This window comes from Zonotrichia leucophrys, chromosome 3 (assembly GCF_028769735.1).
Source record: "Zonotrichia leucophrys gambelii isolate GWCS_2022_RI chromosome 3, RI_Zleu_2.0, whole genome shotgun sequence".
NCBI classification, from domain to species: Eukaryota; Metazoa; Chordata; class Aves; order Passeriformes; family Passerellidae; genus Zonotrichia; species Zonotrichia leucophrys.
In genome coordinates, this window is record NC_088172.1 from 13,007,792 (window position 1) to 13,021,008 (window position 13,217).

At 36.5% G+C, this 13,217-nt stretch overlaps 1 protein-coding gene across 5 annotated transcripts in view; it reads left to right on the plus strand.

Annotated features, from left to right (window-relative positions):
* Nucleotides 1–13,217, plus strand: part of SENP6 (SUMO specific peptidase 6) — a 70,859-nt gene that overhangs the window by 26,144 nt on the left and 31,498 nt on the right. For 3 of the 5 annotated variants that reach the window (XM_064707418.1, XM_064707420.1, XM_064707421.1), the window contains 2 exons: nt 5,289–5,390; nt 10,697–10,717. In XM_064707418.1, coding sequence (XP_064563488.1) covers nt 5,289–5,390; nt 10,697–10,717 — 123 coding nt within the window. The remainder of the gene's footprint in view (nt 1–5,288; nt 5,391–10,696; nt 10,718–13,217) is intronic. The other 2 variants (XM_064707419.1, XM_064707422.1) reach the window with 1 other exon arrangement.

The following is a 13,217-nucleotide window of genomic DNA, read 5'->3' on the forward strand; positions in this document are numbered from 1 at the left end:
TTACAGTGATAGCAGGTAGGAAAATACTTTTTACACCCCTATCCAGATTCGCTTCTTTCTGTGATGCTGAATTGTCAAGGTTAACTCAGGATGTGTTTTCTGGTTTTCTTACTGCAAGATACATTTTCATTTTGGATTCACAGACTTTTTTTTTAAGATTCAGCAAATAGCCATACTTGTATAGGCCAACTTGAGACTGTCGCTTGCGTTTAGAGCAGACAGGAACAGTTTTTTAACATTCACTGTTGTACTTGCTTTTTACTATTGTCCCTAGCTTGTAAGAGACTGCTTTCTTTATTTAGTATATAATAAAAAGTGATATATTCACCTGAGTTTCTCAGGGGATGTTTCATATTGCTAAAGTGCACTCACTGTAAAGGTTGGTAACCTTTGCAGGAAGGAAGAATTTCTAAGATACCCAGCTATAGATGGGCCAGTCTTTAAATATCCAGTGTATCTGTAGCTACATGAGGGATGTCTGTGTCTTCATTTGTGTGGCTTATCACCATCTGGAAACTGAACTCTAAGGAAGCCACTTCCCTTCTTGTCCTCTCCAGTAAGAGAGGGACCAAGGCAGAGACTATGGGTTGAGATAGCCATTTACTGATAGCAAACAGCAGTGGAGTAAGAAATGCGCAGTGACAGCAGAAATATTAATAACAAAAGCGTACAGAGGTAAAGGAAGGTGCTTTATGCACAAAAGGTGTTTACCACTTTGACTTAGTTCCATATGGCATGGGAGAAAGACAAGATGGTGGGCACTCCTCACAGCTGGCTCTCCCCATCCCTGAGCCTGAGACAATGGAAAACAGTGGGAGACAAAACCAAGGAAGTGAGATCATCTATGCTGTGCTGCGCTCCTGCTCCACTGCACCAGGCTTGGGTTCAGGCTCAGCTCAGACTCGCCTCTGCCGCTGCTTTGGACCACTCTGCTGGGCTCAGTTCCACACAGCTCTGCTGCTTTTCAGAGCCACATCCTGGGGTCACATCTCACAGGAGTGGGAGGCTGCTGAGTGGCAGGAGCAAAGATGGAATCTGCAGGGCTGATCCCAGCAACTCGGCCCTGATGAGGAGAGTGAGACAAAAATGGCACACTTCTGGGGATATGGTCCTTATTCTTTCCACCTGACACAGCCCCCAGCCTTGATTTCAGAGGGGCAGTGTAGCAGTGTAGCCATGCCCACAACGTAGCCCCAAGCTCTGGCCCCTCTCTGCAATCAGGACTCTTGAATGCTCTAAGCACTATTGGTTCGTGGGACCATCTTACCAAAGCCACTTGAAAAAATAAATCCTCCAAGTTCTGTGTGATATATCTTCTTTCCTGCTGTTTCCTTCAAGCCTGATTTCTTAAGATAAACTGCTGGACTATTATGTGGAACTTAAAAAAGTTTTCTTAAAAGTAAAATTTACTTATTAATGAAAAGGGATTTTTTTAATAGGTTATTTTTACATTTACACAAATCAGCATTGTACTTCGTTGTCCTTGATTTATCTATGCAAATAATGTTTTGTCTTTAAAATTTTTTTTGTATACATGAGAGATTTTTAAGATGATATCCAGATTTCTGCCTTGCACATCTTCAAATTCACCAGTTCTTACAGAATCCTCCTGGTCATTTCCATTCTTTAGTATTCTGTTCTTGAACATAGATTTGTGATTGTTACTTCTACCTTTATGTCTGTCAGGGCTTGTTTGCTCTGTTTTTCTGTTTTACTATTGAAGAAATCTGTGCATCTACATTGTACTTGTTCTTTGCTTTGAGTACACATTTCAAATTTTCCTTCGTCTGGCTATGGTATTTGTAGTGAAATCCAACCTTACAATGTAAGTTTTTTTTTTTTGAAGCAGTCAAACTTGACTGCACATGTATGTTTATACATATTGTACGTGTGTGTTTTTTTTAAGTTTTTGTTTTAAGGTAAATAGTTACTGAGGTTTTTTTAGATGGTCTATGCATGTAGTTCAGACATTCTGTTGCCTGGATTGGAACTGCCTTCTATTGACAAATTATACAATATAAACCTAAGACCTAGTAGGATTTAAAAAATTCAACTAAAACAGTTAAATCTGTTGCATGTAAGTAGGCAGCCACCTTTTGTCTAGTACTGAGATGCATACTGCATTTAAATGAAAAATATATGTCACCCTTTTCTTAATAAACTGTCGTTAATGAAGGACTTTGTTATGAATAATGGATGTGTATAGACCACTGTGACTGCTTCTCACATTTTGGTCACTGCATTTTGTGGTTGTGCTCCAAGTGATTATCTGGATTTAATGACATTGGGATATTTGTTGCACCTTTCATAATGTGTATCAGTAAAGGTTTGGGCTCTAGTCACTGTAGTGGTGATTGCTGGTTTGTTCACTTGGAAATGCAGAATGGAAGGTGCTTAATAGTTACTCTTTCAGTATTTAGACTCTTCAGCTAGAGGAGATTCTGAAAGTTGATAATACAGTTGAACTGCTAGATTAAATACAAGAAGATCAGGTATTTGATATTCTGTATCTGTTCATGGTGATTTTATCACAATGTTGGAGTCTTTTTCCATCTAATTTGCAGAATAAGGACAAAAAATTCAGATCAATGGGGCTTGGCTCAAAGGAGTATTATTCTAGTAGAATAGTCCCTAAAATTCAGAGAATAAGAGATAGGAAGAAGGGATATGCAAGTACAGTGAGAAGAAATATCTGCTGTACTGTCAGAGAAATTCAAACCAAGTAAAAGGTTATGATCTGTTACCTGATTGAGCAAATCCAGTATCAAACCATTAACCTAATTAGTTTTGGTTGTATTTTTTTAAGCATGAGGTCTTACTTAAAATAGTTTTATCTTTGCTAGCTTTCAGTTACTTGTATTAAGGCCCTTTGAGATTTTCTTTGATAGTATTTTGTTAAAAACGTTATTTGATGAACAGCAGAATTAATGTAGTCTGTAGTTGTGAGTTTTTGAAATATTGTTCTTCCTTTACTTCTAGCTCCATCCATTTATCCAGTTCAAGCTTTTTTTTTTTGTTTTGTCTCTTGAATATGTGGTGGTAAGAATTTCTTAGGATCACCTGATAGTACGTGGTAGTAAAACCTTGTTTTTGTCAGAGCCTAGGCTTCAAAGTATTGTGTGGTTTCTGAGCTAACATTAATGAAACATTTATTGTTAAAATACTGTAAATTCTTTTTAGAACATTTGTTCTTTCAAGGAACTTTCTGACCATTGCATCACTCTGCTTTTAGTGTGTTATACTAATTTTCAAGAAATTGTGCTGAAACTTGCAAACTCAAATTTCAGTTCTGATGTCCCTGTTTTGCAACTTGCTAGGACTTTATTAAACTTGTGTTTTCTGGTGTTTCTTCTGTGTTGGGTATGTTCCATTCAGAGAACAAGATTATAGAGCAGATTGTGTTTTAGAGCTGTCCTAGTTGGAAGCATGTCTGACACCATATGAACCATTTAAGTGTGCCATCCAGAACAGTCTGCTGTGACTCAGATCTGATCCCTGAGCAGTCTGTGATACTCTATTCCAGCACCTACTGGAGTTTTCACTACGTGAGTGAGGCAGAAAGCAAAAGTGCTGCTTAACAGTTTTTTCTGCTGTGGGGGCCCATGGCAGAGTTTCACAATCATGATAGCTTGGCAAAGGTCAGATCCAACAAACACAGTGGTAAAACAGGAGATACATATGCTTACTTGCTTGCTTGAAGTCCTTAGGTCTTAAGTATTTGAGAGGGCATTCCTGCACTCTGCTTCTGTTTTGTTGTTTGTTTTTTTTTTTTTAATATTTTTCAAAGACATGAATGGGAAGCCAAAGAGGATTTGAGACATTCTAAAGTATTTAGGGCAAGTAGCTGTCAGTTTTTTATTTCTGAGGTAGCAAATTAGACAGAAGGTTGACTGTAGATTGATCTGGATGATGACTGACCAGCTGCAGTTGCATAGCCTTGACTTAGATGCATCTGAGATGAATGTGTTTGCTTTGAGGAGGTTGGTGTTTGCATGGATGTTATTAGTTTTCAGGATGTTGGTCTGTTAACTCAAATGGTTTATGATATTTTTAAATTTCATATTTTAGAGAAGAGGATTTAACCCCTTGGATTTGATAAGTCTTGTTTTGTTATGTTTGTGGTTATGTTAGGGGCAGGCAGAAATGCTCTGAAAGCTTCTCATCTTGACTTATGTAAGGCTACCAAAAGGGTTTGTAATGCTAAACTGAAATTAAAAAGCACAGTAACAGTTTACTCATTTTCTTCTTTTGGGGGGAATGTAAAGCAGGGATTAGGAATTGGTTGCCAGCTTTTTTTGAATTGTGGTACTTCGGGTTTCTTTTCATTGTTCATAACAGGACAAATGGCAAGATAATATTTCTGAGAAATATTAGTAGTAGGAATGATTTTTCACATAATTTTCTCTAGTGCAATTAAAATGTCCAATTTGAAAAGCAGAGTTTACGCACTGTATTTCCATAGTTTGAGACAATTTGTATCATCAGCATGTTGTCTATTAAAAGTTGTGTGATTTTTGAACATTTCAAGCATAGTATTGTGTGTCCTGTCACAGCAGCATGCAGGATAATTCTTTAGGTTTAATGATCTCTGAAGGAGCTCTGTATTATTGATCTATTGTATCTTAATGTCAACTTTTACTAGAGGGAGTAATGGTAAGAAATCTTCTCTCCATAATTACTGGTTTTACGTAATAATGAGATAAAAGTCAAAAGCAAATGAAGAAACCCAAGAAATGCTAAGATACATTGGTGAATAAGAATCCTGTTGAGATATGAGTACCTGAGAATCCTTTGTTTTTTTTCTTTGTGAAATGTGTTGATTTTTTTCAGTTACAAGTCATCTTGCATCCATAAATTTTCTCTGTTCACTTTTTTTTGTGAGGGACATTGCTGAATTCAGTCTGTTCACATTTTGCCCCTTAAGTCATATTAAAGAAGTTAATATTATGCCTTAATAAAATGAGAGATGAAAGTATAAAATTAGTTATAAATGGTTACAAGTCATTAAAAAGGCTGTGTTTTTTCACAGTACAGGGTTGAGTGAAAAAATCTTTACCTTTTTTCCCCAGAAAAAAAAATTGTGTATATTCTTTTACATCCATTTTATTATAAGGCTGAATGTTGATATGCCTGTAAAGTGATTCTAACAATATGTGTTATTGGTTCAGAAATACTTTAATACTTGGTGTTGTGTGTCTGGCCTTGTAAAATTAGGACACCACATGTTTTACCAAAGACTGTACAAACACACCAGAGTCTTTTCTTAAACATTTTCTGTATGTTTGCAGTGAAAATGCTCAGAATATATCTGGTCCTGTAACTGTGGTACATGGCAGACGTTTTCACCACGCACACGCACAAACAGCCGTAGTAAAAACAGCAGCCCAAAGGTAAGAATAATTACTTGTGTTTCTGCAGGTGTTTCACTTGTAAAAATTCTCCCTGGTTTTGTATGTAATGACTTTCCTTATGCTATGAAGTGTATTAAGAAAATCACATGGGTGCATTCTTGATTATGAGCTTTGACCTTAATTACTGAAATTTCATAAAAACATTTAGGAATTACTATCATATAATACTAGAATTTAGTAATTTTAAAGAACATTGGCAGGTAGTAGGAGAGCACCTGCTAATATAAATATTTTGAGAAAATACTTTGAAACAGACAACCATAGTTTGCAGTAGAAATTCACTTAACTGGCAACATGATCAGCAACTACTAAGTAACAGCACCTTCAGCTTGTGTAAGATCCATGTAAACATTAAATCATAGATCTGAAGATTGTATATGATCTGTATATATAGTGTAAAACCTAAATTGCAACATCTAACAGAAGCAAGGTTTTGCATCTATGTAAATTATTTTTAGAAGGGATGACTGAAAACCAGGGAATCTTACTGAACTATGCTGAATTTAACTTAATTGATTTGAAACTTGAAACCCTGTCAAACTTCTGTAAATTGTAGGGTTGGTTCTAGGTGTTTTGTACACCTAATGTGTTTCACAAACGTATTAGATAGCAACTGTTTTAAGGAATTTTCTTTCAAAATTTATCCATTCAGAGCTCTTTTTGTTTATGAATTCTGTGGATTTCCACTCCATCATGAGTGCTTTATCCTGCATTTTGTAGCTTTCTTCTTCTTCTTTTTTTTTCTCTGTTTTTAAGTATAGATTTTTTAGGATGATGGGATCGTATACAGGCATTATCTTTTTGGTTTCTCTCATCCTACTTCCCTCAGTTTGATTTGCTGACTTCAGAAAAAGAAAGCCCATATTCTAATGTGAATGAATGATGTGATCCAAACTTGTGTTAGAGTAATCTGGCATTGTATAAACAGACTGAAAAAGGAATTTTTCAGTCACAAAATAATAGAGTCATAGAACAGTTTGTGGTGAAAGGGACTTTAAAGGCTGTCTAGTCCAATCCCCCTGCCATAAGCAGGGATATCTTCAACTAGATCAGGTTGCTCAGAGCCCCATGCTGCCTGACCTTGAATGTTTGCAGTGATGGGGCAGCTACCACTTCTCCAGTCAGCCTGTTTGTGTTTAGCACCTCATTGTAAAACACTTGTATCTAGTCTGGATCTACCCTCTTTAGTTTTAAACCATTACCCCTTGTCCTATTGCAACAGGCCCTGCTAAACTGTTTGTCCTCATCTGTCTTTTAGGCCCCCTTCAAGTACTGAAGGCCACAATAAGGTCTCCCTGGAGTCTTCATTTCTCCAGGATAAGAAGCCCAACTCTTGCAGCATTTCCTCACAGGGCAGTTGCTGTCTTGTCCTGCCCTTGAGGACTTAGGCTGTTGCCTCTTTTGTTTCCAGCAGTACTGTAGTCTGTAAATGCCATATAGGTGTATGTATATGTGGAATATAGGATGGACATTTCCTTCCCCTTTGTAATAGCAGATGCAGTAGTAGGTATCTCTTTTCAGTTCTTTACATTTCTTGCCATCAGTGTGAGGCTGATGACTAAAAAAATTGGCAGTTTTTACCATGAGTTAAGCTGAAAGATGGGGTTGATGTTATCACTGTGGTTTAGACTGAATCAGCTGTGCTTTTGCTTACATGAAGTCCTTTTTAGAATATTTTTGTTCAGTGTCCCATTGAGGAAAATGTGGACCATCTCTAAGCATTCATGCTCTTACATTTTTGGTGGGTTTTGTTTGTGTGTGTTTGTGCTTGCTTTTGTTTATTTGTGAGAGAGGAGTTGTTTGTTTGTGGGGTTTTTTTTTATTCTGAAGGATAAAATTTTGATTTACAGTGCTAATGAAAATGATTTGAAGTAAGCAAAATCATACAAGACTGCTCTGATTGTTAACTTGATAATTCTCATGCACTTGATTAAGCCTTGTTGTGAAATGGTTCTTCAAACATCCAGTCAAAACGGCTTCATCTTAGCAAGTTCAGTGCCATAGGTTTCTTCAACCTGCTCCAGAGATTCTTAATCTTCAGTGGATGTTGGATTTGCCTGCTTGCCTTCCTCGCCTGTGGGATTCTCTTCTTTATAAGCCTGCAATGTAATGTGAAGAAAAAAGGCATGTGTGACACAGAAAGAAAACTAATACATGACATAGGCGAGCTGAATATTGTGTGCAGTAATTGGATAGTAGTCATCTTGAGTGTTCTAAATATGTTTTCTCTTAGGATTGTTATTGTAGCTCATTTACATTAGCAACAGACAATTAACTCTTATGCTAGGAATATTTTTGGAGTTTTAAAGGCAGGAAACAGTCATAACACTTCCAGCAGTGCTTTGTTACTGGAGAATATCAGAACCAGCATGATCTAATTGACTGAGGGTGAGCTTTACATAGGAACTTTGCAATGAGGTTTAATTCCAGTAGCTTCTGACTCAACTGACTGCTTTCTAAAAGCTTCTAAATCTGTTTCTCAGTTAGAGGATTGAAAATTAATAAAATGTGGCTTCCTGGCTTCCTGACAGACCTTCTTTAAAAAAAAAAAAAAAAGAAGAAGAGAGATTTCAGGGCTACTTGATGTTGAAAACATAGGTTTCTGAGTGAGAAGGCAGTAGTCAGAAAAAAGCCAACTAAAATAGGACTATGTAAAACTGACCACGATATAAAATTCCAGACCATATAAACTGTATATTATAGTTTGGTCTTGTATTTTCACTTGTGTAGGAATTTTTTGATACCCTTTTTTGACTAGTCTTTACTGACATTAGGCAGTAGTTGAGTTTAAAAGTAAACGCTGGTGATGATTCCTCAAAAAGTACTATTTGCAAAAAATGTGAGTGGCAAACCAAGAATAACATTCTAGGTATATATCAAGACAGAAGAGCTGATAGCATGGAAATTGAGTTCTAAATTTTTGAGTTTTGTTTTCCTGTGTTAATTTGCAGGTGACTCAAAGTTGTGTTCTGTTAATGTTTTGCATTTGTAGATTGTTTTATGGTGTGGTGATCAGAAACAACATAGGGAAAATAATTTTATCTAATATATAGATAAATTATTATATATTAATGTATTTTATCTAAAAGGTTCTTGAAAGCATAACCAGAAATAAAAACATTATTAAATAAGTTGAGCAACTTTAGTCTCTGGCACTGATGTAACAGATTCCATGACTTACACTGAGTTCTTTGGGTGGGGATGGTGTCACATGGAACAAGCTGATTATGAACTCAGTTATAATCTCTATCAAGTTGAATTTGTGTATGATTTGTACTGCATTTCTTATCTCCTGCAATTTTTTTGCACATACATGTGACAGTCTTTTTGAGAATCTCTTGGACTCATATATAAAATGCAAGTTTCTAGCACACCAAAATTTGGTATTTCAAAATAGTATTATGATAAATATTCATGTTTTTTCTAGTGGAATCTGGGGATGAAATTAAAATTTGGTAATGTCTGATACAACAGACTTTCAGATATAGCTTGTTCTAGTGGTGTAGTTGGTTCACACTATTTTGCTTCATTTAAAGCATAGTTCTGTCTTATGCTATGGACTGACTGTTCTTCCAGACTTGGCATTGAAATAGCATGTAGGTACTGCATGTTTAACAAATCTTATGCATGAGCTACATGAAGCAGTAGGGACAGTGATCAATCCAGAATTCTCATCTCTTAATCTTCCTGAGGTACAAAAATGAGAATTCCTTTAAATGCATTATATTGGTGTGGAATTTTAAAACAAATGTGTCATTTGATGTAATGACAGTGCATAGTGTCAGGCACTCAGGACATTTTTTCCTGCTGTTAAATTTCCTTAGCACTAGGGTGTGTATCCTTAACAGAGTGACTCTTTGAAGCACCTGTAAACAGTTAATCCAAGTTACACACTAGCTGTGCAAAGGATGCAAAGATACAGGGTATGGCTCCATCCACACATGGTTTGGATCTGACTGGATTGATAAACTGGAGGTTGCCTGCACAAAAGCAGTGTTTATTGTTAGTAAAGGCTAGCTCCAGCTAGGAGCAGCTCTCCACCTTCACACAGCACTGGCTCATTACCTACCAGCCCAGTTTTTAAGTTGTCACGGTCACATTCAGTTTTGAAGTCCTTTTACTCTCTTCCCAGAGCACTGTGGAGATGGAATGTACTTTCATACTGCACTCTGTAAGATTATCAGGACTACATTCTTACCTGCTTTGCTTCCACTCCTGCTGTTTTCTGAGTAACAAGAGAATTAGTTTGCTCTATTCTTGTGAGCGTACTTTTCACTGTTTGTGAAAAGGAAGGGAGGATGAGTTTTTATTACTGAGTAATTTCATTACTCTGTTTAGTTTGGCTGAAGTAAAACAGGAAACAAATTGAATTTGTTCTGTTTTAGAATACAGTTAATGTAATGCATGTATGTCAGAGGTTTGTTAGGCTTTTGATGTTTGGGAGGAACAGTCACACAGATTAAAAGATTACAGCATTCCATACTGCAAATTTTGAAAAGACAGAAGATATGTAGATGCTGTTTTCAAATTGTCTGTGTGCTAAGCTTAGTTAGATTTATTTTTATATCAGGACCAGAATTGTGAGCATCAGCTACATTAATTTCTATGTTAACTCATGTTAATGGAGATGCTTGTAAACTAGTGGCCCTAGTTCCTAGGTTCTTTTGGGAGATTTTTTTTTTTTTTGGCCTAAACCTCAGATAAAGGTTTCCATTTATCCTTCTCTAGCCTTTCCATATGGTTTTTTAAATATTTCAGGACTGTTGCTGAAATTTGTTTCTCAATTTAAACACTTGCATATTTTTATTAGTTGGAAACAAGTTCTTACATAATTCTTTTTTCTTTTGCATGGCAATTAGGGATTGTTTTAGTGGTTGACCTCTGTCTTAGAAGTCTTTTCCAACCTTAATAGTTCTGTGATTAGAAATGAGGCTTGATTATAATTAGTGTATTAGAATTCTGTCTTAATGGCTTCTGCATTGTAAGTGAATTGAGATGACCAGGTTAAGTTCAGAATTAATCAAATTCTACTCATTGAAAAAGGGTCAAGTCAGTGTAGTATTTAGACCACTGACTGTTGCTGTCTGTGAAGTAGTGTTTGTGCATTTCTAATTACTTTGACAAAAATTTGGTGAAAAAGTTGTAATGCTTGTTTGACAGTTAGACTATGAGTGAAAGACAATGAAACAGTTACAATTTATATTGAATAACTTTTGCATTTAGTGATGTGCAACACATGTGGGGCTTTACATCTTATGTGTTTTTTTCTTTTTTCATATTTTAAGCAATCTGGACCGAAAGGAAAGGTAAGCTTACTGTTGATCAAATGAGCATGGCAATAAGCATTAAGAAAATTAACTGATTGAGTGCTGTATTATTTTAGTTAAGGAATATTCAATCCAGTCAATCATAGCTACTCATATGTGATAGTGGTTGATTGTTTTTAGTTCTGTTTTTATTATTCACTTACTTGAAAAAGGACCTTTACATCCATCTGTAAGAAATGTTGCGTTACTGTGAATTTTGGGTAATTCTCTGCTCGAAATTTATATATCCAGTGCAAAATTGCATAAACATTCTCTGGATTTTAAGAATTCAGTGCTAATTCTTTTTGTAGAGCAGCAAACTTTGTGTAATAGAATGGTTCTGAAGCTTCTTAGTAAAATAATTTTTAAGCTCTTAGTGGGCTGTTTAACAGCTCTCACTCTATCATCTCAGCTTGGTCTGAATTGCATTAAAGGTTTTTACTGCATTACTGTGTATATTTTGTTCATGAAGTGCATATATTAAAGCAGTTAACAGAAAATGTGTAGCAAAACCTGACACACTGGGTCTTTATTGTTCATTTCGGGCTAATTTCTCACTTGTTTTGCATCTGGTTTACTGCTCTTAATATTTTGTTATCAGTATGAAATACCATACATTTATTTTTCTTCATATATAGCTTAAATTTATATGTTAGTGGAAGTGTTTTCTTGATAGTAATGAAGTCATTGCATTTTTGTAAATATCCTGTCTGTGTAGGTGGCTTTTGGCAGTATGAGCTTGATACCAGGTTGACTTGTTTAAAAGTATATATAATGTTTAACTGATAATGATATAAATAGCACAGTTCTTTCTGAATTTAGGATTTTCTATGTTTATTTCAAATTCAGAAAATCAAGCCTTTCTGTTTTACTGGCTTTTGTTACTTCTTAAAAGAACTATCAAATAGATACTCATCAGCCAGTTAGTGTCACTGTGTGGCATAGAAGAAAAGATTTGAGTTCCATGCTGGTGTGATCCTAATTTTCTCATGGGGACACCTGCTGCTTCTTCATCCAGTACTACTGGATATGTTCCTTTTTCTTTGCCTGCTTTTTGTTGTTGTCCTGGCAGGGGAAGATGATGTAGGCAGGAGCTGCTAAATTTAGCTTTAATCATTACTGTCATGATAAGTGCAGCAGCAGCTCCTGACTTTCTGGGCCAAATGGGGTTGCTGACCTGTGTTCTGAAAACCCTGTTCCCTGTGCTGCTGCTTCTCTTTTCAGCCTTTGGCTTTTGTACTCTGCTCTTCCTCTGACACGTGCTGAAGGTAAATCTCACCTCAGCAGCTTTGTGCTTCAGTCTTATTGCGCTTTCCTCTCTTTTTGTGTAATGATGTAGAAACCAACAGCCTGCCTGCAGTGCTACATCTCCAAATAATGCATACAGAAGCAGAGGAGAGGCTGAATGAGGCAGCCTCGCAAAGAGCCAGGCTGTGCATTAAACACAGCTCTTGTGTAAGCCCTGCACCTCAGCAAAATTAGGAGCTGGGGCAGCCTTTTTTGATGGGGCTTGTACCAAATCATAGGTAGCACTCCCTCCCAAATTCCCAGATCCAGATGTTCCTTCATGTTTATTTGCTTTCTGGCATAGACAGAAATTGTGGACCTACCCTTTCCCTGCATCATCCCCCCCCCACCACATTTCTGGTTTTTGTTTTCCTAGAGAAGAAATTTTAAGTGAAATGTCACTTTGTCTGGACAGTTTCATAAAGGTCTGTCTACCAGGCTGGTGTGAAGACACTAAGGTCCAATTCCATCAGCAAGAGAACACAGCAGTAATAATGAATCTTTGCTGAAAATATGAAATAAGTGACACCATTCTGTCTGGGCAAAACACGCTTACTCAAGAGTATTGTGGCATCTAGCAGTTAAAATATGTCAGAAGTTCATGATGCTGCACAGTCCAGACTGCCTGAGTATTTCTGTCTGGTGTGTTGCAGAAAAGCTTGATCTTTCTTGCGCCTGTAATCAGTGTTTTGCTGTTGGTGCTTTACTACTTCCTGAGACTGCTTTTTATCAAATACTTGTCTACTTCCCTTGCACTTAAAGGTATCAAAAGTTCTTATAATCTAGGATATAAACAAGATGCCTAAAATTGTTTCACCTCTGAGCACTGTTTTTTTTTAACTGTTAGACACAGAATGTAGGTAATCTTGCATCATGATCAGCTCAGCTGTTTGATCCCTCAATTATTCCCATTTAAATGGAAGACTTAGTTTTGATCAGGGTTTAACAGCAAGAAGGTATTTGTTTAGAAGTGCTGTATGTTCTTAAATCTGCTCTAAGATTTTTTTTTTTCTTTTCCAGATAGTCCTTTTAAAGGTAGATATAATGTTTGCTTTAAAAAACAACCAATTTCCCCTTCCGTTTCTGCACTCACACATAATTAAATGGCTCTCTGTACAAAGCATTTTACTGGAGAAGGTATTAATGGATCTGCAGCTATTCAGGCAACAACAAACACTGTGCTCAGAAGGGCAACTTTGTTTTCCAGTCTGTA